Genomic DNA, 26020 nt, shown 5'->3' with positions numbered 1-26020 from the left:
CAGAGATCTGAGGAGCAGTTAACCATAGTCCACCGGAGTTTAAAATGCAGAAGGTACCGGAAACCTGGCCGAAATGCAAGGCATCCGGCGGAATTTCCAGAGGCACCTGAACAATCCCGGAAGTGGAACGTTGTGGATATAGACTTCTGTTCTATTAACATAAAAGGGGCAGGTTGGCACACACATTAAGCATTCTTACTATAACATGTGAGATTTATAATAAGACAGGTCAGATAACTTCGAGTAGTATAATATTCAGCTCTAAAGACACTTGTCTGGTAGCCATTATTCTGTTGCTATTGGATTAAGCATTCCGTTTATATCAAATGACAAAGCACTTTCTTTGTATTGTATGATCCACTTTTCCAATAAATCACTAGAAGCACACATGGAAGCTGTCCATTTCAACTCTGATAATAACCAGAGGGACTTTGACTGTTCTGCGGCATTTGGACTGTTAATATTACAGAGGCTCACAGCAACAACAAAAAAGGCAAGGTCCAGCAACAGCTTCCAGAAGATGTTGACCAAGTAAATACCTGAGAGTGTACAGATAGATTACTTTCTCAGGTAAATGGTAGTTCCAATATTTACATCGCAATGGTGAAGCAGTGGCCCCAGTTTTTTTAAACATATTTTTGGTCCTGTTACCTGATCAAAGGAGCTGCCCAGAGATGTCAGCTATGGAGATCATCTTCTAGAAAACTTAAGAGGTTCAGCGCGTCCCCATTTCTTTAATTGTGGCTGAAGGAAGAGACAGCAGTACTTATTCATCACTCCCATCCTAAAATTTCCCAGCCACTCTGGGGACTCAAACCATCAATCTTTCAGTCAAACCTTCAGGCAACAGCCGCTTACTTTTCACCATAACCCTTGTTAGTCCCAGTCTATACTAACCCAGCTCCCTGTCAGAGCAGGGTCAGGGGTTCTCTGGGGTTTGGTGGGGTTTCCTTCAGAGCGGGGTTGGACGGGGGCAGCCTGTCTGCTTGATTGACAGATGGGCCTCACGCTTATAAACTTTAATGACTCTTGTCAGGGTTCTCCAGGGGCCCCCACCTGGCAGGTATGACAAACACATATATGGACACACACAGACATGCATGTTCACTATATACCAGCACGCATTGGTCTGCCACATCATCCATAGTGACATTTCTGTTTATTTGAGTTTGTGGTCCTGGCATGTGCCTGGACGTTTGCATCTCCATTCCATCAGATGTGCTGCAGTATTTAAGAGAGAGGGAGAGAGAAATGCCCTTTAAAGATGGTTGGCTGCCACCATGTTGATTTCTTACTGAGGGAGTCTTTTTCTCTGTGTGTGACACATATGTCCAACGCACCAGCTCTTGGCAAATATTGGAAGCCTTAAGCCGAGAGCGAGGAATGTGCCCCGGTAAAAACATTCCTGAGTGAGGCAGAAACCAAAACAGTGGGAAGAGGAGGAAATCCATGTGCTCAGCGAAAGAAAAGTGCACAAGGCACCCATTGTTTACTGTTTTGTCCATGTGCATATGTTGGCAGTCACTAAAACCGGTTGATTATGTTATGCTAACTGAACAAGGTAATGATGTGTATTGTGAAAAGCAGGTGACCTTTTGGGAAAGGGGTGTAGGTTTGCCTTGTATTCGGGGGTGGTGGTGAATAGTCAGGCCCTAGGGGGGACAGGTGAAGTCGAGCGTCTTACTGTAACTGAAGTGTAAACACACAGAATAACCTCATTGACAGCTGGTAACAATTAGCATATTAGCCTGTTGTTTATCAAATAATTGCTAACAAGCGTGGTTTGAACTGGGCCAACATCTGTTTGCGAGCAATCATCAATTAGTCCTGAGTTCAGAGTTGACTGGTGTAGTTGCCAATGCATCATTCATGAGCTATTTAACTAAAAAAGACTTTGCGATTACGCACTACAGTGGTGGGGGTGACTAAAAGAGCCTGTAAAGTCCATTTAGCAAGTTCCATCCCTCTCTTTCCCAGCTAATTTGATCTGCTTTCAAAGGAAACCTAATGCTCATTAAGGCAAAGCTTGTCCTAACCTGCCAATAAAAGCACAGATATATTTCTCACACTAGCAAGCAGTAAAACACTGGAAGTACAAGCTCCACAGGAGGTGAAGAGGGTATAATGAATACTTGTCGGATGTTTTGGCACCAGTGGGAAAGTTGCCAAAATCTGCGTCTTACATAAAGATACAGTCTTGGGCTTTGCAGCATTATGTAAATTCTAAATTCAATTTTAAACTCGTACTTGTACAATATAACAAAACATCTGTCAGTCCAAACTAATAGAACAAACAGCAAGACTTATTGGCATATACAGCATCAATCAACCAATATAAATGGTTTCAGCTACAGTATATGCTGCCGTTATGGTGAAGTCTTGGGTTCTGAACACTACCGGACAATACAAACCCAGGCACACACACACACACACACACACACACACACACACACACACACACACACACACACACACACACACACACACACACACACACACACACACGTTGGAGAGGCTACACCGCCCTCTTTAGCCTTACATTTAATCAAGTCCTCTGTTTCTTATTCTGATTCCATTTGTCATCTGAGGCCATTGCCGAACTTTGTCAGCAAATAAAACACAAAAAAAGAAAATACGAAAAAATGCCAGGCCTTTTATCTCCCTCCAGCTCAATCCCTCACTGACGTTTTCCAGCTACATTCCAAGTCCATTACAGAGACCTTTGCTGAGATTATGATAAAAACACTTGCTTCCTGCCATTTTGATTTGATCAGGGACATTTTAGCGTCTCTTTTTTTTCTTTGCTATCAGTTATCAAAGCTCCAGACAACTGAATGATCTGCCTTTGTTCAAACAGCTGACGTCACTTCGCTGCCAAAAAGCCAAGGGGTGCAAGTCATGAGAACTCTATGTCTGTACTTCAAGTCAACAACATTCTACATTTGTGTTGTTCATCACTTTATCAAAGCCATCTTCTTCTAAAGAGGCATGCTGTACAACTCTTACTATAAGGCTTCTGATCCCGATTCATGATACCTGTCAATGTTTCTATTCAAGGTTTAAGTAAAAGCTGAAACCTCATAGTTGTGACTTGTACACTGTTTGGGTTTAATTAAAACAGGTAGTTGGTTTTCCAGAATGTTACTACAGACTATGGTTCATGTTCAATATGAAGCATGTTGTATACATTTCTTTTTTACTTCTGAATAAAATGATTATTTTCCTTTAAAATGATGCATACCAGGAATCAATAATAATGACTAGTCTATGTTTAATTCTCAAAGTTCTTAAAAAACCTCCATATGATAAAAATTAATTCCATAACTTTTCCAGACTTTAAAGACCAGCATAGGTACCGTTCTCTGTGCAGCTGCTTTACAACAATAGTTTCATCCCTTCCTACTTCAAATGATTAGTCTATTTCCCTTCATTATATGATCCCTGGGCCCAGAATGACCCTGCTGGAAGAGGTGTGAGGGTAACCACTTTCAGATGTGTACCAGCGAGGGGGCCCCGGGTGCTCGGGTGAGAGTGGTGTCCTGCAGGGCTGAGGCAATTGACGCTCCCTGCCTCCTGCCTATTTTCGAATTTTCAGCTCCCTATGGCATCCATCCAGTGACCTCCTCCAAACCCCTGCTGTGGCCGGTGCTCTGCAGGCTGCTGAAACCCAAGAACCAAACCCCCTGATCCAATTCATTATTTTTGCAGCAGGGCGGTGCTGTGAGTAACGAGAGCGTCCTTCAAACTGAACATCCCGAGTAAAAACCTACGTGACAGCTAAAAGCATCCGCCCTGCTGAAGTGTCCTTGGATTCCTGAATCCTTACCAGCTGTAATGGCAGTGTTACTTTGTGTAATTTTGAGTAATTTGGTGGGCACAGTGCAGGTAAACAGAAAAGGTATTAGATTAAGTCTCTAGTTTGTGCATTTCCCGTCTTGTGCAAAACCACTCTCCAGTAGAGCTGTTAGTTTTCTTTGACAGGTTTGGCACGTAGCCGTGCTGCTTTCCTCTTAGGAAGAAACATTTACGGGTTAATATCATTGTCACATGTTCCACCTAAACCAGTGTTTGTCTAGTGTCAGTTTTAAGTTCCTGCATGGTTCCTCTGTTTGCGGTGGTCAATGTCTTCACGTTCCACAACACGGTGGACTGGTTGGTCGCAGTGACCAAGGTTTATTAATATGATCCTGTGCTATTGTTGTTTGTTTTGCTCTGACTCCAAGATCCACATGGAACAATGCCATGTGATTTTTTTACAATTCCAAGAACTGATTTATAGCTGTGTGCAGGGTTGGAACAAAAGTCTGAGAAATGCAAAGATACCACCTTCAACAAGGCAGATCCAGAGCTTTTCACAATTGGATAAATTCAACTGAAAGCAACTATTGTTGTTCTATGTATACAACTTAAGTGAAAAGGCTGACTTCTGAATTTGTGTAGCGTGATCTTTACGAGCACTGATGTCAGTCCATAGAAAATCTTTTACTCTCCCTGGACATTTGCAAATTAATGTATTTTATGTTACCACACCAATTCTTTTGCACACCATATTATAATGACCATATCAGCGGTCAAACACTCAGTCTCACTGTATGCAGAGTAATATACCAGTACTGTATATACCTAATGAGAAGTGTAGATCCAAATGGATTATTATAATGCATTATAAATCTTCTGAATGTCTCACTGGGCAGATGATAATGGCTTTAGCAGGTACACTAGCCATTCCAATGGAACCAACACTTAGGTTGTGCTCGTGGCTTGGCCTGCAACAATACTGGTGGTTGGTTTTTCAAAGTAAATAAAGTTATTGCAAGAGTGTCTGTCTGGATATCAACTCGTTATGTGTGGTGATTACTTGGCACGGTTATTGTTAATGAACTTCACTTAAAAAATAAGGACATATTGTTGCCAAGTAGAATAGCAATGGCTCTCTGTACTTCATCATTCTGTATGTATGTATTTGAAAAAAAGGCTTTAATGTGTGTGTGCACCGCTTAAACATGAACTGAGTTGAATTGAAACCCCACTGACTGACCACTTTTCAGAGACACTAAAAAATACATCCATCCAGAATGCATACAAACATACTAAAGATTCAGAGAGCCACTGTATAACAACACAACACAATATTTAAGGCAATACCGATAATTCCCACATATAAGCCCAAAAGCCCAAAGCCTCACTTCTCTCAGGTTGTATACCTAAAAGCACATGTATATTTGTGGCCTGTTCATTAGTGGTTAGAGATGAGACGGATTTTGAATTAAACAGCAACAGATTACTCATGGACTTCATAGACACAAATGTGCTTGTATGCACAGATTCTTGAACACAAACAAACCAAGAGTCACGCCCTCTTCTCTTCCCCTACAGCTCTATAATCTCCATTCTGTACCACAATTCAGTAGTCCTTAAAAAATAAAAGCACTGAGGTATCTTGGACACATTATCTGGGGGGAGAAAAGGAGACTGAGCAGCCTGTCCAAAAAAGCACTTCAGCCTCTCCATTAGCTGAAAGAAAAGAGTGGGCGGCTTTGAGGAGTTGCTATTCTGTTGTGCGCCATGAATCACAGAGCGCCGATGTTTGTTCAGTTCCACGGCCCAACCTACACACTCCCACAATTAACCTTCTGCCTGGAAACCCTCTCCCTCTGACGTGTTTGTGTGTGTGTCTGTCTATGTGTAGCATGTGTGTAGTGTGTGTGTGTGTGTGTGTGTGTGTGTGTGTGTGTGTGTGTGTGTGTGTGTGTGTGTGTGTATGTGTGTGTAGAGTTGACTTCCTCTCTAAGTGGTAGACAGAGCGAAGGAGAACATGGAGAGAAGATGGTTTTGGCCCAGATGAAAGAATACTGTAGTCAGAGATTTCCACTTCAAGCAAGTTTATGCTGTATCTTTTACTCAACATATCAATGTTACAGGGCCATCAAATATATATCCTGCACCTTTATTGTGTTTGGCGTTAAAGTCAGTCTTGATGCCTGCTACATGTGCGTCTGTGTGTGTCCTGCCTTTTCTCTCTCTCTCTCTCTGTTCCTCATTATGCCCTCCTCCCTCTGCCTGTTGCACACCTGAGCATAATCAGTACTCAGGTAGAGTGGGGGGTCTTATATCCTTGCTCAAGTGTTTGTTCACAAAGAAAATTGATTAAGCATTCGTGTGAGTGCTGGAGAAGTAGATATTTATGTCCAGAGGCAGAGTTTTCTAGTTTAAGAAGGCATCTGAAAAACGTGTTATTAGAATTTCAAGCTCACTTATTTGTAGCATGTTGGCTTTCAAACTCAATCAAAATGACTTCCAGAAATGTAGCCAGCAATAAAAAATTAGAAGCAAGTCGAGTTCAACTGCAATCTGAAAATGTCATGCTGACAACACAAATAATCCACATGCTCTTCATCTGCTTGTTCATTTCAACGTAATTAAACGTACAAACTTAACTAATGCGGCAGTTAATAAAGCTCATTAATACATTTATTAGAACATACTTCTTAATGAACATAGCTGTTATGCATACCATATTGCTGGCATGAATATAAAACCTACAATAAATATTAAAGTATATATTATCTAATAATATACAGTCTCAGGGAAAAATCCAACATTACAGTGATATGCCAATTTATGCAGCAGGGACTAACCAGTTCACACTTTCTATATGGGGTGTGTGTTGTAGCTCCTATGGTAAACCTCAGTCCTTATTTAATCTTAAACCAGCCATAGATTTAGTCCACAATTCCAATATGTATTAGTCAAGTCTTTGTGCCTTGCTCAAGGTTATTTTGATAGTGATATATCCCTCCTCCTCTTGGCTCTCATCTTACCTCATTGCCAAGCAGAGCAGAGACGCAGGCTTCCGAGGCATCACATATAGCTGTGAGGTCGTGACCCCCCTCCAGGGCAAGCACCAATCGACCGCCTGCCAGACCCATCAGCTGCCTGGTCAGGTAGCCAAAGCCTGGACACACAGGAAATGACAGCAAAGAGGGGGCAGAGAAAGAGAGGGAAAGAGAGAGAGCAGGAGAAAAAGAATGAGACTGGGGAGCACTGCTGTTCAAGCTCTAACTTCCTTTTTGGATATTGATCAAAGGGAAAAAAAGAGACAAAAAGGGGGTTTTGAGCATGGATGAGAAAAGGGGTGACTGCATCAGAAAGAGGAAAAGAGCGCACTGTGGATTTACTAGGGGCCAAAAAGCTATAATATGAGCCAGGTTTAATTTTAATAAATGCGGCTTTGCGTTTAGGCTCGGACATGGTCTTTGATCTTTTCTCTCGCTCAGGAGGAGGGGAGTTTTAACATATGCATTCAGCTAAACTTTCTTCTCCTCTAAATTCTACTCATATCCCCTCTTCCTGCAATCCTTTCTAACCACCCATGTCAACCCCTTAACAACCAAGACCCCTGCTCTTATTTGAAATCTGCAGGAAGGGTTTAAGAAAAGTTCTTTCCTGCATGACAAGGTCTCGATCTGAATACACAAGTCAGAGGCGCACACATGCTTATTTTACAAATAAGAGCAACATTTTATTTTTGATTCAATGGTGGGTTGCAGTTTTACAGGGCTTTTTCAATGGAAAATAAAGCCACACTTACTCCTTGGCTGCAACACAACAAGCTGGCTGCTTACGTAAACCAAAACTTGCCCATATCAAATTGGGAAGTGATGATCGGATTTGAAACCCAAATCTTCCACATGATTCCAAACGATTCCAATAAAGAAACAATTCCAAGTAGGAATTGGTTCTCGATGCCTGACCCTAATTGTAATGGCAGCAAATATGAACGACATGAGTGAGACTGTGGAGGGCATGCGTTAAAATGTAAATGCATCATTAAAAGTTCAGAGAGAAAGTTTATCTATGGCTTAGAAAACAGAGAATGAATAACTGGGTAGGTGTGGTCAGCACTTACATTTGGCTGTCAGTTTGTATCCTCCCAGGGGTGGAGCATGTCCGTCAACCACATCAAAGCCTGAAGATACCAGAACCACGTCTGGGGCAAACTCGTTGGCAATAGGCATAACCACAGTCCTAGGAAAAAAACAACGTCACAACAAAATAATGTATTTATGGTGGAGACTGTATAAGAGATGTCATATAAGCCTCCTACCTCTAACCAGGAATTGTGGCTTTACTGTATATAGAACACTTTGTTTGAAAACAAGTGCATGCATGCATTTGGGTTTTTGTTGGCTGCCATCCTGCAAGAAGGCCAGACAGCCGAGATTTACTGTCTCCAAAACACTAACGGCATGGAAAGCTTGGTGATAAGTGGGGATAAATCTTATCCTGCTGGCTTGAGGGGCAGTCTCCCTACCAACTTGCTCTTTTTGAAGAAGGCCTATCAAAAAGTCATGCTGCATTTTATTAACAGATACTTTTGCATCTGGGTGACTGACAGGATAACTGGGCTACAACCAAATATAAACTGCTCCAAAATAAATGAAATATAATATATTCCGAGATCAAAAAACGATGCTCAACTCGCTCAAAAGTACAAAATCACAGAGCCCTCATGATGTGAAGATGCCACATGTATCAATATAAACAGATTTACAATTGTATTTCTACCATTTTTACACTACATGTAATGGTGTCAAAGGATGTGAAGTTCAAAGCTAAACATATAGAGAAAATCAAGGGGTAAAATAAGTTGATGTAAAACTGTTGTATTTTAATCATAGTCCCATATTCTAATAAGGCTACACCTCACTTAGTTAACACCATTTTTGTTTTTGGCCAAATAATCAGAGAATTTTGAAATAAGATGAATGACCAACATGCTACAGGCAAGCTAAATATATAGTGGCTCTACTGTTAAAATATGTAAATGGAGATATGCCTTTAGTGTGCTTCCTGTCCTTCTGATGACGATTGTGGTAATTGGTATAACTAGCCGGATATGCAACATGTCATTATTGCTTTATATCAGTTGCTGTATTTTTAAATTCTTTTATGACTGTTCTTTCCCTTTCATGGTTATCAAAGAAAACATCCACCTAATGAGTTTGTATGTACTTTATGTGTGTGGCAGTGAAAATTACAGCATACGCTTTCTGAAGTGGAAAGTTTTGGAATTTTTGAGGCAGTGATACACTACAACATCCTTATATAAAAAGGAGAAATGGAAGGACATGTAATTGCATGCGTGTGTATGTGTGTTAAGTATGCAGGATAATTCTAACACTGGATGGGTGTGGTCAATGAGGGCTGTTTGTGTTCAACCTTCCTCTAACACACAGCTGGTAGGGAGGGAGTACTTGTGTCCAATGTGTCATGAACATAAATCCATTCATCAGTGTGGTACTGTGTAATGATGCACTGCAGGTTGTGGCTGGAAAATCCAGTCTGGTTTATATAGTGACCCTGTTAGAAAAGGAAACACCATACAGTATGTGTGTTTTGCACAGACAGATAAGATTAGAGAACACATAAGATTAGACTAGTTTGAATTTGTCATCTTCATTTGTTAATTAAAGAAACTTTATAATTTATAATCCAGGTAATTTAAACATTGCTTAAAGAAAATTGACCAGTTAATGAAATAACTCTGTTTGTTTTTTCTGTATCTGGTAAGGGTATCTGTAAATTATGAATTATTTTAAATGTCTGATCCTGAACTAGGGTTTCCCAAGAGGCTTACTCAACTTTGTATGAAAGTATAATGTGTCACAGTAATCGGGTTTAGTATGGTTAAGGATGTCTCACTAAGTTATTAGTTATAGACTTTCTGGTACTCTCGGATTTGCTTAAAGTCTACAAAAGAATGTTCTGGGGGTCTAGCATATTTGGGTTTGTTTAGTTTTTGTGGGGTCTGTGAGTGACGGAGTACAACAGGGTTCCACCGTAGGTCCTCTGTACTTTGCCAACCTCAGGAACACGGTGCTGGTTTGCAGGCTGTGGGTGAGCAGCATGCCCTGAACTTTGGAGGCCACCGGTTTTTCCAGCTCTAGTTCACCACTTAATTATAACCCTCAACTGTGCACACCACACCCCCCCGCCACAACACAACACCCATACGTACACACAGCTGTCTGAGGGAGAGGCGGTAGGTAGTATTAGAAGCTTTTTGGTAGTCCGAGACAGAAAGAATACACAGAGTGCATGCGTTAATGTGTGTTAGCGTGCATTTGGCAATATTTTAGAGGAAAACGTCATATAAAGAAGATATAGGAATAGGATGGAGCAAAAAAAGAGAAGGACACAGAGAGCAAAAAAATGAAAGAGGGCCAGGCCTTAAACCTCTGAGGGAGGAGTCTAGAAAGAAAACCTAAACCAAGACTGAGTGAGTAAGGACATGAATGAAAAGTGGATGAAAATGATGTCAGCATTATGGCAAGTGCACATGTCTTTAGAAAATAAAAAAAAAATAAAAAAAATAGGTATTATGATTTGTTGTACCAACAGTTCCTCAGCTTTTAATCAGACCCAATCAACACCACAAACTAGACAAGTATCTGAAATTAACTTAGGGAAGTTAATATTTTTCAGCTCCAGTTTAAGACTTTATCGCATGCGTCACAGGTTTTCTCCCTCTGTCTCCGCCAACTCACAAACTCACATACACACACAGCCTTGGCTCAATAACATTTGGGCCGTGAAAGACCCCACACTAAAGGGAGCTGGCCACATGCGCACACGTGTGCTGACACACGGCAGCGCAGGGGGAAACCTTGACCGCCAAGGATACTTTTAACTACTGAGAGCTCCCCCACCCTCCTCTTCTAACCTTGAACACAGACAGAGACAGTTTTTGTCACGATAAGGAAAAGTGCTGGTGTCATCAGTTCCATCCCTCACCCCCTTGAATAATTTCCGTATTTAAGGAAATAAAAACTCACAGTAATCAATTAGCAGACTGACATAAAGGAAAACCAGCGGCTTTAGCAAAGACTAAGTGTGTGTGAATCAGAGGTGTTGTATAAGGAGATGAAAAAGCCTCTCTGTTAATTATGGCAGGGAAGAGTTTACGACTGAGCTGTAAGCGACGGGGCATCCTGAGTGAAGAGATTGCAAAGTAAACCACTGCTGGCTCTCTCACAGATAGATCTTACTGTGTGTGGAATTACTTGGGTAAACACGTAGTCTAAACTTTTGTTTACGAATTGTTTGGTTTACCTAGCAACAGGTGCATGTGTCTAAGTATCAGCATAGGAGTGTTGGGTCTGTGTTTGCACAAATGAGAGAGTGTGTGGGAATGTTGTGGTCATTAAACTTCAGCAATTCAGTTCTGCCATTCACAAAGTTGGGGGACCCGTGAGACTGATAAAAAAAATAAAAATAAAAAAAGTGGTCAAAATCAATGCAGCAGGGGTCAAGCATGACATCATCAGGGTTATTTTCTCAGACTTTAAAAACCTCTGCCAAAGTATTTGAAAATTATACATTGATTATGATGACAGAAAATAATCAAGATTACAATCTAACTTGAATCTGTGACAAACACAGACACATGGAAAGGAATTCTTACTGCCACCAGCACTGCCACTGTGCACAAACAAAACATATCTCCCTTTGCAAATAAAGCCCTGTTAACATTGAGTGTATTTTATAGACTACTAACTTCACCAAGCTGAACCTCACAATTTTTTGCTCCATCTGCTGTGCACTGACTCTTCTGATCCTAATGAGTGCATTCAGTTTTTGGCCAATATGATTTAAAGTGCACTCAAATGTGCTCACACTGGTTAATACAGCAGTAGGTCTTGAAATACTGTAGTGGTAATTTTTTGAGCCAAGGAAAACTTTCTCTCTAGAGACTCCTAATCTTTGTGCAATTACTCTAGTCCTTAATTGATCCTTTTCCACATTGTGATTATGCCTTCGAATCCAATGTATTCTAGGTTTCTAACATGGAGGGCAAAGGTCTGAACTATGGCATTGGTGGTATATCATTATTTATCAAATCTTTAAGTTTCAATTGTTAATAGACATTGGAATAAATTAGTTATATAATTCCATTTCTGCCAAAAAATACAGTATTAGTCAAATATAGTCATAATAGCTTGACTATTACTGTGTATGTTATCTCACTTAGTGTAAACACATCTGAGGTTGAGTTTCTGTTAGGCAAAGGTGAGAGAGCAAGTTTTTTAGTCAAACAATCGGCCAGTATTTACCAAATATATTTACTATTACCAGCTAATTCCTTCATTTCCAATGATTGTAAAGTATTTTAGGGACAGAAAGCATCCAAACCATGAGTTGTTAACACTGGAGAGATTCAACCTGGCCCATTCAGTAAAGGGCCAGGTGAGGAATGTAGACTCTGTCCTTTAGATGGAGCGGTGCTCATCAAACCAGTCAACAAAAGGTTAAATCGCAGAGCTTCAAGGCTTTCCCCCTCCGTTCATAAAAAAAAGTAGATGAGTGCGAGAGAGGAGAGAGAGAATAAGAGAGCAAAAAACTCACACACGCACACTTACACTTCAAAGCCCTGTCATCTGGCGCTGCGGAGAGCTGGTTTGAATTAAGTTTAATTCTCCTCCTCTCTCTTCTTTCCAAGTTCATGGCAGAAGAAGGAGGGAGAGAAGGATGAGGAGAGAGAGAGAGCGAGAGCGAGAGAGAGAGAGAGAGAGAGACGTTGCTTCTGGTTTTCATTAGGGCCAATTTTCTTATCTTTTTTCTCTGTGCTTTCTGGAGGCTCTAACTTGATCCCCTGCAAATGCAACGTGGCACAGGCCAGGGGAGGAATGGGAAGGTGCCGGCTGCAAGGCACGCATCCCCTCCCGAAGACAAAGAGGGAGGAAGGAGAGGACCACAACACACAGATAAACAATGAGATTGAAAGAGAGAGAGAAAGAGAGGCTGTGTGTATCATGTGTCCATGCACACGTGTCCATCTGCATGTGGTTGTAAATGTGTAGGCACATTGATGTAAAAGCTGCACGTGTGAGCATTTGTGCATCTGTTTTTCTGTGTTTTTGTGCTTATTCATGCACCTTCATGTAAGTTTAAGCCAGGGCTTTCTGCATTTCTTTGTGCTTGTGTACAGCATATGCTTTTGTAAGAACACAGGTAGCATCTGTATCTGTGTGTGTGTGTGTTGTTGTTGTTGTTGTTGTTTTTTGGGGGGGGGGGTTTGCTGCTGTCCTGTGGGGCCTATGAATTCCCCACACCCAAACTCTCTTTTACTTTATATCTTTAGACCTCCTTCATAATTCTGATTTCATAACCTACAATTACATAAACAGAACACACAAACACAGTACAAGCCTCTCTCCACATGCATGCATGTTCACTCATGTGGGTGGATGCACCCCCGAACAAACAAAACTACTGTATAACAAAGCTGTTTAGTATTAAGAGAGTGGCTTGGTCTAACTAAAGCACAGAGCTGTACGGACTAACTTAAAGATGCATTGATCAGCTCAAATACAGACGAAGCACCTCCAACAATGCCCTTTTAAGAGTTAAAGGGTCATTCCACCTATGTTGTACATGACGTTCAATGTAGTCAACACAATGAGTACTACACTGCCTGTAAAAACTGTTGTGTAATGTTTTCCATGGCTCTGGCTCTCATAAGTTTGAAAAAAAAGAACCCTGACGATGTCATCAGCGTTATCTCATCTTGGGCTTGAGACCTAAACATTTGAACCAAAAGCCAGCATTTGGTGCATTATAAACTGGGAGGTGTGGTGTCTGAAAGAAGACGACATTTCATGAGGCAGCAAGTGTCTATGAAAGACGCTACTGAGTTGCAAATAAAAAAATTATTGCAGGATCCTAGGTTTTTTGCCACCTGATCCACATGGGGACGGAAAGTCTGGATATCTCAGCCTCTGCTGCATCAAGTTTGACCTGTATTTTATTCTGTCTCTGGAGAGTAAACCAACTTTATGGAGGTGCAATACTAAATGACAGGAGTACTACTTTAAAAATATTAAGCATCAATTTGTTATTAATAACCGGTTAATGATAAATGAAACACTGAAGTACTGTGGGGGAAAAAGTAGCCAACTGAATAATATTTTAAATTATAAAAAGACATCTTCATTTTCAGTTAATTTCTATACATATTTTTTAATCTTTTAGCCATTTGATACCATTTGAATCATAGGATTGCAGCCCATCACAGCTAGACAAGGCATTCATTTTAGCCATTTACATTTCTAAGTAATAGCACAGCATACTGTAGGCCATGTTTTTTTAATGAATTTCTAGTAAATTTATCTAGTAATTTGGATACCTCTGAAGATCTGCACTCCCTTCAACGGAGGTAGTTAATTATGGAAGGTTCTGTAACACTCATAAAATTTGTTCATTAGATGTTGTGCACAGTTGTGTTGTGTTGTGTAGTGTTTTACTATTATTATTATCATCATTATTATTACGGTATTTCTTAAGTGTGATTAATACTCTGCTTTGTGTATCAATATAGATAGAGATAAATAATTTACCAACTTGTGTGTGAGGCATACTGCATTGGCTACTGGCTTCAGTGATTATAAATAATGACTATAGTAGGATTTATGCAGAGGTGGGTAGAGTAGCCAAAAATTTTACTCAAGTAAAAGTACTGTTACTTCAGAATAATATGACTCAAGTAAAAGTAAAAGCAGTCATCCAAATAATTACTTGAGTAAGAGTAAAAAAGTACTTGATGAAAAAACTACTCAAGCAGTGAGTAACTGTTGAGTAACGTCTGATTTATTTCTTAACACAAGCATCAATCAGACAGACAAAAATACAAAATAATCATATTTAGGCAAATTATAGTTCATCCAGTCAATAAAATAAATTAAAATTAATGTATTAATTACAAAATAGCTTAAGTGAGAGACTTGTCACATTAAATTAGGATGGATACTGCATGTGCAAACCATACTGTATGTAACCTAAAAGACAAACATCCACCTCTCCACAGCAGAAACTAAAACTACAGCTACGTCTCCTCAGGTTAGATGTTGAGTTGTTAAACGCTCACATGTCCGTTTGTTTTGGTCGACACTGAAGACGGAGCATGATGTAGCTGCTGTTTCGCACTTTTCCTAAGGTAACCACGCTTTCACTATGAGGCCGGGGGGGTTCCTCCACGTCTGTGTTGCCTTGGCGACATTCTTTGTTTTGCTACGACTGTAAGCTAACACGTCCCGCCCATAGATATATACAGTCTATGGTCCCGCCGCTGAGAACGAGTATGGTCACGTGACTGCACAACGCCGTTTGATTGGTGGAACACAGTCACGTGGTAGAGCCTTAAGCGGAAGACTCTCTCTGTCAAAATAAAACATTAAAATGAGGCGTACGCTGGGGTAAAAACAATGACGCGTAGAATACCAACGAGGTAAAAAGAAAAGTAACGAGCTCCTTGTAGCCTAATGTAGCGGAGTAAGAGTACAGTTTCTTCTTCACTAAGCTACTCAAGTACAAGTAAAAGTATAGTGATTTAAAACTACTCCTAGAAGTACAATTTTTTCAAAAACTTACTCAAGTAAATGTAACGGAGTAAATGTAACTCGTTACTACCCACCTCTGGATTTATGTATATTCTGTGGTTGTCATCGGAGTGTATGCACACATGGGTAGAAAGAGGAGGTTGAAGGGGGAAGAAACAATAAAAAGAGTGAAGAAGGAGGGGAGTGAGAGCACACAAGGGTCTGGGCTGCATTAACGGGCTAAGGTGTGCTTCTGGATGCTTGCGTGTGGAAAGCTGCGAGAAGACAGTGGCCTGTCCGTTAAGTGCGCTTGGCTCGGGCCAGATGGACACACGGTCGCATACAGTACAAGGGGTCATCTTCAAATCGTGCTGGAATCAATCCAGACCTGTTCCTTACCAGCTGTTTGAACCAGAGGTGTGCATGAGACGTGAGACGTCTGTGGTAACTCCATGTCTGTATGTTTTTTAGGTGTGACTGTGTGTGTGTGTGAGAGTGTTTGTTACTGTGTGTGTGTGTGTGTGTGTGTGTGTGTGTGTGTGTGTTGGAACAAGAACAAATGGGATCATTATTGAGGCAGGGGGCGGATAGAGTGGGTGAAGGGGAACACTTATTATACTGCTATTTGATGATGCTAACACTCTGCTTGTTTGTTTAATTACAAAGTCCTAATAGAAATCAGGCCTTGCCGGTCCCTACCTACGCAACCGCCCCCAATAGATCATTTGTCAAAGTATGTCCTGCTGAGCCTTCCCTCCAAGTCAGTTTTAGGGCGGATATTTAGCATTGCAAAGTAACTAAATCTACAGTAAGACAACTCAGTCACAAACTCTCTCTAAAGTAGTAGATTATATTGTGTCTCACCTAAATGCAGCCAGGTAGTCTGCGTCACCCATGGGAGGCTCCAGTCCTCCAGTAAAGGCCATGTTCACATTGAAACCTTCACCTGCTCCACTGCCCACCTAAAAGACACACACACACACACGGTTACTTTGTGCAACAGGTGGGCTGCACAAAGGCAAGCAGAGAGACAGTCTGGTGTTCCTACCTCGTCAGGTGCTCCACTGCCAGGGAAGAAGTTGCCATCATCGTAGCGATGCAGGGACAGGTAGAGAATACTGGGGTCTGCGTAGAAGGCCTGCTGGGTGCCATTACCATGGTGAACATCCTGGAAACATCAATAAGGGACTGGTTAGGGCAAAATCTTACATAGTGGGGTGTGGTGTAAGTGTGGGAAAATGAGTTATTAACACTGGAGACATAACAGCAGCTGTCACCACAAGGACATCAAATGATTTGGAATGAGTTTTACAGGGACGGGACAACCAACGCTTGCACCTGCACCAGGACTAGCTGAATGACCGTCTGACTGCTACACTGCCAGACAGTAAAGTCTGTACCTCAGCTGCAGTCTGTTGTGATGTTAAAGAGGGATGGTCAGCATGATTCAATGAAACTCAACTTCAAAAGTTCTTTACTTTTGCCAGCAAGACAACATGAATTAAATGACCTCATTGCCTATATCCCAAGAATGCTTTAACACACTGATCCTAAAATGTCCCTGATGGCTGCAGTGGCATGACAATGACTTTGCTAGCTACACTAAACGTCCCCCTATGACAGACAGAAAGGAAATGAAAAAGCCCTTCAAAAGGCTTTTGGTAATGGCCATGACCAGCCACGGACTCCTAGACATGACTGAGCCTTTGTCATACCTTCTTAAAATTTACTTTGTCCCTTTTTTTATTATTTTAAAAGAGAGACAGTGTCTGACCTAAATAGCTGATATTTTAAGCCCTTTTCTTCCTCTCACAAAAAGTACACTGTACAGGTTGCTGACTGTTTTGGACCCAGTGGTATAATGGACACATATTTGTATTTCTGGGTTTTTGTGGTTTATTTTACAAAGTATCCTGCCTACCTATTTCTGAAAAAAGAAAACCTAATGAAAACACACAATGTGAATACGATGTTCAACTGCCACCACAACAGCACTTAGGTGTGAATTCTCTAAATAGATGGTTATGTACCAAGCAGACCATTGCGCTGTATTTGGTACTCACCCAGTCCACGATGAGGATTTTACTGACATTGAGTCTCTGCTGCAGCAGCTTGGCTGCTATGGCGACTGAGTTGAAATAACAGAAGCCCCTGAAAGTGGACAGAAATGAGACCGTGCTATTAACTTCCTGAAATCATCATACATACAAGCTTGAGCAATACTATACTTAAGGTACAACACAATGTATGTTGAGCCGATATTAAATAGAAGCTTTAATATTTGCATATACTAAATTTCAAAATGTAATGCAAGTTGTCTAGAAGGACGAGGCTTTTTAACAGAAGTGAGAGAGTAGGAAATGTCAGGGAATTGTATGATCTGATGGGAATTGAATTTACCAGAATAATGAAGTTATGGAGAAATGTGCAATAGAGTTTCTGTGATTCAGGTTAGAACCGATCTTTCTCTAGCTCAATTTTCCAATTCACTTACATTGGCGTGCTCTCCTCAGCGTGGTGTCCAGGAGGTCTAACCACAGCAAAGCCATTCTGTCAGGGGAAACAAAAATCAATCTAATGATACATGTCCTTTTTCTTTGAGAGACTGAGGGATCAGACGAGGATGACAACACAAATCAAAAGCCAACATCTACGTACAATGTGCGTCCGTCAACCCAACCATAATCTTCTTGCCACCATAATTTTTCAAAGAAAATGTCACTGTGCCTTAGTTCAATATTTAAAACTTCTCACGGGCAGAGAAATTCATAAGCGCGTGCATTCACATACGCAGAAACAGATGCTTACATCGGATCAGTTAAGGGGAACTTTGTCAAGGGCCTGTGGGATTCCCAGCAACTGTTTTTAGGGCTCCCACTGCTTTGAGGGGACATCAGATAGATGTCCAGGCTGATGTAGAGCGAGGTAAGCTGGACTAATGATGTTGAGTCAGCTGCTGTGGATTAGCAGCCAGCCGAGAGTTTATTGTAGAGACAATGGCCTCAGCTAGTTGGAAGACACTTGGTTAAAGCAGGCTACATATTACAATATGTACGTAGGAGTATGAGAGACGAGGGAAAAGTGGATTGTTTCTCCACGCAGGGGAAAAATATAACAATGGCTTAAAATAGACACAGGGAGAGAAATAGAATGTAACAGATGGAGTGAGAGACAGACGTGCGTGTGTTCTGTGGAGCTCAGAGAGTTGTTGGTGCAGGTGGAATTTGGTCATTTTGGTTGTAGAGGACCATCTGTACTGTATGTGTGTAAGCGTGTGTATGTGTGTGTGTGTGAGTGTGTGTGTAAGAGAGAGAGAGAGAGAGAGTGAGTGTGTGTGTGTGTGTGAGCGTCTGTAAAAATGTGTATGCATGTGTTAAGATCAGGTTAAGCTGAGGGCAGGTCAATGCCTGTGAGTGAACTTGAACCCCAGTTGAAGAACGTCCATATTCGTCATGTTTATGTTAAGTTTAGCGTTCTTCCTCTTGGAATGTGTGGTCCATTTTATTTTCCTATTAAGCTCTGATATTAGCAATCACACAATGTTCTATAGAACAGACCATTAGTTTGCATGTGGGCACAGTAATTGTGCCCACATGCAAAAGGTACTGAATGCTAGCACATACAGTCAAAAACGTGGCGAGCTACGGTCTCTTAGAGGAATGCTATTAGTCTGGGATATGTTGGTGCTAAGCTAACGCTAAGTGTGACGGCTGCTCTGCAGGTGGCTGGGGTGTAATGCCAATAAAACAGGCCTGTTAGTGGGGTCTGTTGGCATTTGCACTGGCCGTGAGCCGGGCCTCCCTGCTGGGTTCTAACAGTAAGCAGCCATATCCACAGACATAGGAAGGCTGGCTTGGGCAAAGCATGACGGGGGTGGGGATGTCTGTCTGGGAGGTGGTAACGAGACTTTGGGATGGATGGTTCTGGAAGGAGGTTTCTCTTTTCTTGAGGCATTTAGAGGTGTGGATGACTAGTACAGCACTGTGAGATGATGTATTCACAGTGTTGGGTGTAACAAAGTTTAATTAATTAAACATTTACATAATCACGTATGTGCACAGAGGCAGTAAAACTTAGATAGAGGTGCCCCTGAATTGTTAGTGAGAATTTCAGTGTTTTGGTATGCCCATCAAACATTTCAGGTTACATGGGACAATATTGTATCAGCTCCATTCTGTGTTAGTAATGGAGTGCGGCAAGGAGGTATTTTGTCTCCTATTTTATTTAATGTTTATATGGATGAATTTTTAAATCAGACAAATAGGTTAACACCTGGCTGTCTTGTGGGTAACAATATTGTTAATCATCTTATGTATGCAGAAAATCTGGCCCTGCTCTGTTCGTATAGTACTGGGCTGCAGCAGATGCTGAAGGTGTGTTCTCAGTATGGCCTAGATTAAGACATAAAGTTTAACGCTAAGAAAAGCCACATAATGATAGTTAGAAGCGATGAGGACAGGAAATCAACTCTTCCGACTTTTTATTTGTCAGAGAGTACTTTTGCTGTATGTGAGGAAACTAAATATTTAGGTCATGTCATATCCAATAACTGGACGGATGACAACGACCTTTACCAACAGCGATGTAAAATATATTCTCAAGCTAACATGCTTATAAGGAGGCTTTCTATATGCTCCGACTCTGTGAAGTGCTCTTTGTTTAGAACCTACATCACACCGCTAAATACTGCTCAACTGTGGTTGAACTATAAGCAAAAGAGTATGAGGCTCAAGGTAGCATACAATGATGCAATGAAGCTGCTGCCTGGTGTGCCTAGGTGGCATAGTGCCAGTCAGTTGTTTAGAGTGCCAACCTGTGAGACAACTGATGTTTAGTTTTATGTGTTGTCTGGACAAGTTAGAGAACCATATAACTGAAGCCCTAGTCAGTCCTCTGCTGTTATAGATACACATCTAGATTAAGACAACATTGGTGCAATAACCTGTATATCCTATAGGTGAATGTGGAATTATTATGCATGTTTGAATGTTTTGTATGTTTCCTTTTTATACTTTTTATACTGTATGATGTGTAATATGGACCTGTGTCTGCAATAAAGCTATATATTATTATTATATTAAACACGTATTAAAATCAAACACTTAAAAGTTCTGGTCATGGATTTATTTTGGTGGGATCAGTCTGAGCTTTGTTTTGTGTTGGCTCCAACTCAAAGGTTATTAAATGAAAACACAGAACTACCCACATATAAAGGCCCCACAGAACAATCCCTGTAAATAAAGCCAACAACAACTTTGCTGCTCATTTGACTTAACAAAGCATTCGAACAAACCTTCAGTTCTCCTGTTGCTACTTTGAAGACGAGCTCCACCACCGAGCCGACGGCCAGACGAGCTGCGCTGGATGAATGGACCTCATTCCAAATGGTGTCGCTGTCCACCTGCAAACACAAACAGAAGGCAGTATTGAGTTGTTTATAACACATTTCTTTCAACAGTTTTGCTTTTTTCATCATTTTAAGGTGTGGTTTACAGTACTTCAGTGTGACAGGGATTACAAAACTGTGGGGACTGCTGGAATAGTTTCACTGACATTGAGAGAACACAACAGAGAGTGACACTGTGAAGCAGTAAGACATATTTAGAAGCTTAATCATACCGACAGCATCATTTCTGAACATTGTTTTAGCACACTCAAAGGAGCAGGTGTCTCATTTATAAACGTGGCGTACGCACAACAATGGGGCTAAAAATGTGTGTACATTCATAACAAAACAAACTTGACGGCAGAATGTGCGATTCTCCACGCAAACTTGCTTACGCACATTGTGGAGAAAATGGGAATTGGCGACACAGATGGTGAGGTGGTAATCTGAAGTCAGACTGCAGATAATACATGTGGGAATAACGATTACTCATATTTTCAATTATTGATGCCTAACGCACATTTTTTTCATTCCACATCATCCACATTATCATGAAGATTAAATCCAGCAGTGTTGTTAGCACTTGTACTGAGTTAGAATTGTTCCATAAACACCTTGTAAAATCTAACTCAAATCTTGAGTTAAAAAAAAAATTGTTCTCAACGTTTAATCAGCGCTCTCTCACCCCCACATTGTCTGCTACGGAGTGCAGGAGGAGGAGATGAACCGACTCCATGGAATACAGGATAGTATCAAATACCCTAGCATCAGGCAGAACACAGAGAAAACAAATAGATATCTGTTTTTAATACTGTGCATGTATCATCAACTGTCAAAGTCTGAAAATACAGCCGCTAAGCTCTCACGCAATCGTTACCCTTAATGTCCTTGTTTTCGATCCGAACTTTAATACCGTTGGTGACAAACCCTGCATAGAGAAAAGTGTTTGCCTGTTACACTTTGGTCTTCAAATTATTTCTCAGGGTGGGGAATACCACTAGTTGATGCTATAATTTTCTAAGGTGTTAACCTATCACAAAAGGGTCGTTGCCACTCAACCGGCTGTTTCCGGAGGGAAATGGCAGACAGCTGAGTGTTTAAAAAAAAAAAAAAAAATTATATTCAATCTTCACCTTTATCACTAAGGTTTGTTTGGATATAATATCTAGTTCTGTTAAATCTAGATCTGGTATATCATAGCTGTTCCCGATGGATGGTATTATTAATATGGGTAGTCTGTGGATCAGGTTTACCTACACTGTGCGAGAATAGGCCGAAATTATAATTCAATATGCAGCAATTCTCGAGCGTCTGAGAGTTTTTTTCTTCTTTTTTTCGCATGTCATCATGATTCGTTATGATTTGGCGTAACGAAAGAACGACTGCCAGGGTCATTAACATACTCATCAGCATTCACAAGGTGCTTTGCATTGACTATTTATGGTTAAAAAGTGGTGTGTACAGGGTGGGATAAGAGGCTGATTCACGTACGCACGCTTGTGGGTTATGTGTGATTTATAAAGGGAACGTTGCTTACAGATGTGAATACGCACGGTTTTATAAATCTGTATTTTATTGGCGTACACAATTTTAAGGCGTAGGGTTAGGGTTAAGGGACACTTTAAGTAAGAAACCTATGCACAGTTTGATAAATGAGACCCAAAATGAGTAAGAAAACTGTGTTTTAAGATGTTCATCAATACATACAGTGTCTTAGTTAAAAACTTAAAATATTTCTTAATTAATAATGGGTTACTCATTCTGAGGTTTATAGTAATTTCATGTGTCAAATTTAAAGTGAGGTTACGTCAGTTTCGATGTCCATTATTTGGAAAACTTTAAGTATGGGTAAAAAAAACAAAACTGGACATTAAAGTAAGGCAAAAAAAGTTTATTTATTTTATAGAGTGAAAATAAGACTTGAGGATTGACTATATATACAGTATGATTGCGTGTGTTTGTGTGTGTTTGAGTATGTTCAGACATAGGGCCACCATGTAGGGGTTAAGCATTATTAATGCTAAGGCACGCTCGTTCCTCAGCCCCAATTACAACAGTACATCCACACGCATGCACACACGCACACACGCACGCACGCACACACGCACACACGCAAGCACACACGCACGCACGCACGCATGCACGCACACACGCAAGCACGCACGCAGCGAAAAAGGGAGGTCTGTGTGTTGATGTATTTGAACTGCAGACACATATGCCAAGTGGACAATGCCAGAGCAATGTTTTTTGATTAAACCTAGGGCTCACCTGCTTTGAATAATGTTAACTTTAACCTTCCAGTCATCCTCTCTGTCAGACAGCGGGCCTTTTCATCCACACTGTTAATCTTTCAGTCAGTCAGCTGGCCAACTGGTACAGACCTTCAACCAGTCAGTGTGTTAAGCAACTCAACAGCTTTACAGCCACCCGAACCACTTTACTTTCCTCTTGTCTCCTGTGACAGGAGCAATCAAGGCAAGAGGGGGACTCCATAATAACATCCCCAGGGGAAGAAAATGGCTCTTTTTAAGTTGTGCCAAGGAAGAACCATGAAATAAAAATTTTGGAGCATTTACCATAGACTAAAAACTAAAAAGGAGGGAGTGAGGAGGTTTAGAGAGTGTGAATGATTAGAGACTGATGGAGCAGAGAAAGAGAGAGAGTGAAGCTGGCGTAAGTGCAAGACACTATGTAGTAGCCGAGTCAGTGACTGAGTGAGGGAGCAAACGAAGAGCCAAGTGAGTGAGTGAATGGGAAACTGAATCATGTACACAAGTCAGGTTAATGAGCTCAAACAGATGCTGCTCTAAAGCAGCATGTGGAGACTGAGCGGTTTATTTTTTCCCATGTTGATGCTAGTTTTGCCTCAAGCCAGGAGTGGGACGCAGGTTAGTCAAAAAGTGAAAGGGAAGGTGTGTGTGTGTGTGTGTGTGTGTGTGTGTGTGTGTCTGTCTGTGTGTGTGTGTGTGTGTATGTGTGTGTCTGTGTGTCTGTGTGTGTGTGTCAGAGGTAGAAAAGAGCGGGAACGTGCTGGTATGATGGAATGATGGTTCCCCACAGGCTGACGGCCTAATTTCAAACCCCTTCCTCTGTAAATGTGTGTGTGGCTTGTATGTGTGTATGACAGGAAGACAACAATTTAGCCCCAATTTGCGATTATAAAGAGCAAAACAGAGCAGCGCAGAGCTTGGGCTCTTCTTTTTCCCACCACAGTAAGCCCCAATGGAGAGAAGAAAGGGGGACACAGAAAGAAAGGGAGAGAGTTAGGACATATGGATGACATGTAAAAGAGTTGAAGATGTAGAAAGAGCAAGTAAAAGGGCAATGTAGGTGTGTGGTTATTGGGCCTCAACATTGTGTAAAAGTCAACAGTAAAAGTCAACAACAACAACAACAACAACACACACACACACACACACACACACACACACACACACACACACACACACACACCACACACACACACACACACACAGGTGTGTGAGACTGTTCTAACATATCCATTTCAAAAAACAATTTCAACTCTGAGCACACAAGCATCCCCAAACACACTGCTATGCACACAAACAAAAACACACCCCCGACCAAAACCACACACACACACAGACAAACACCGACACATAGACACACACACACACAGCTTATATGCTGAAAACATCTGGTTATAATTACAAACACAGCGGAAAGGCAAGCAACAGCTTTTGTTGCCTCTGGACCTTGAGGGCGTGTGTGTGTGTGTGTGTGTGTGTGTGTGTGTGTGTGTGTGTGTGTGTGTGTGTGTGTGTTTTGGTGGACCAAAAGCAAATGGTATCATTATTGAGGCAGGGGGCAGAGAGAGAGTGGGTGAAGGGGAACACTTATTATACTGCTATTTGATGATGCTAAAACTTTGCTTTGTTTCATTACAAAGTCCGATGGAGCAGTGCCAGTTGGGTATTGATTAGATTAGCACAATGTTGTAAAAACCTTACAGTCTATTACAACAATTTTCCACTGAATAAACCAGCGTGACTAACACTGGTAATTTCCATGTTATATCAGGCACACAAATGACCAATAATTAATCACCTAGTGAATATTTGTAAAATGACTCAAGCAAGACTTTATGAACCAATAATAAGTGACTTACCCCGATGCCTCCACATGGTAGCCTCACAAACATGGGACTCACTGAACCTGAGGCAGAAAGACAGACATTGGTAATTAGAACGAGTAATAAAGAAATAAAGTAAGAGAGAGTGAAAGGTTACCAGGTGAGGAGGTGACTTTCTGGTCTCGCAGGCACAAATGGGTGCATGACCCCTGAAAATGAGCATTTGACTTTCTGACCTAATCTTACAGCAAGAATATACAAGGGGCATGCTTTAACTGGGCAAGGTGAAGGGAAAAAGTATCTCATTGCCCTGCTAATTGAACCCTCTCCCTCCACATGAGTAATCAAGATTTTAGGCAAGGAGTAGACTGATTTTGTTCAAAAAGTTAACCCTCTCCTTGATTTCATGTTGTTTAAGGAGAAGAAGAACCCAGGCTACCAAGCCACGGCCAATCGAATCACAGTTGTTGCGGTCTGCGTCGCCGCAACTTATAGTTACATTTTTTGAAATTTGCGTAGGGTACAGTGTAGGGTCTGAATCTATGTGTAATTACTTACGTAACTATGGCATAGAATTAACACAGAACCATTGATCAGAATGTCATCTAAATGACTGCTTATCCTGCTTTTCGAGAAATGTTTCAATGCAAAAACTAAACTGTCTGAATTTTCAAAACATTAAACTAATTTCAATCCAGTGTTGACAGGTGGACTAATGGGAAGTTTCATGAGTACAACAGCAGACCTCTGAAGCTCAATGTGCTGAGTGTAGCACTCACATTACAAAGTTTGGGATCCAAGTCTCCACCTGCTAATGTGTTAAAAATACATGTGCTCAACAGTGTCTGACAACAACAAAAAACCACTAACCAGATAGTATTTAACATAGTGTATATGAATAGTTTAATACCTAACTATTTTCAAGCTATCTTGGTTTATAACAGCTTACATTTTGACATTCTACTTCTCCATTTCCATTTCTTTGTGTGTGCAAACGTCCACGTTAATGCTGAACCTTACACAGAATTATCTGGTAATTCTCCTGTGTAAACAGTAATAATAAGGGGAATTTATGGCTCCACTGGAATGAAAGCTAAGATGACCACTGGGGTTTGTCCCTTAGCTTTACCCACACACACACACACACACACACACACACACACA

General features: G+C 41.0%; 1 protein-coding gene across 3 annotated transcripts in view; it reads right to left on the bottom strand.

Moving 5' to 3' along the window:
- Window positions 1–26020, bottom strand: part of hdac4 (histone deacetylase 4) — a gene marked incomplete in the record, with an annotated part of 176687 nt that overhangs the window by 2593 nt on the left and 148074 nt on the right. For all 3 annotated transcript variants that reach the window (XM_032512920.1, XM_032512921.1, XM_032512922.1), the window contains 8 exon segments: window positions 6822–6955; window positions 7910–8028; window positions 16242–16339; window positions 16426–16545; window positions 17441–17528; window positions 17872–17927; window positions 20671–20778; window positions 24893–24939. In XM_032512920.1, coding sequence (XP_032368811.1) covers window positions 6822–6955; window positions 7910–8028; window positions 16242–16339; window positions 16426–16545; window positions 17441–17528; window positions 17872–17927; window positions 20671–20778; window positions 24893–24939 — 770 coding nt within the window.

This window comes from Etheostoma spectabile, chromosome 4, assembly GCF_008692095.1.
Source record: "Etheostoma spectabile isolate EspeVRDwgs_2016 chromosome 4, UIUC_Espe_1.0, whole genome shotgun sequence".
Taxonomy (NCBI): Eukaryota; Metazoa; Chordata; class Actinopteri; order Perciformes; family Percidae; genus Etheostoma; species Etheostoma spectabile.
The sequence above is the reverse complement of the archived record's forward strand: the minus strand, read 5'-3'. Positions and strand labels throughout refer to the sequence as shown.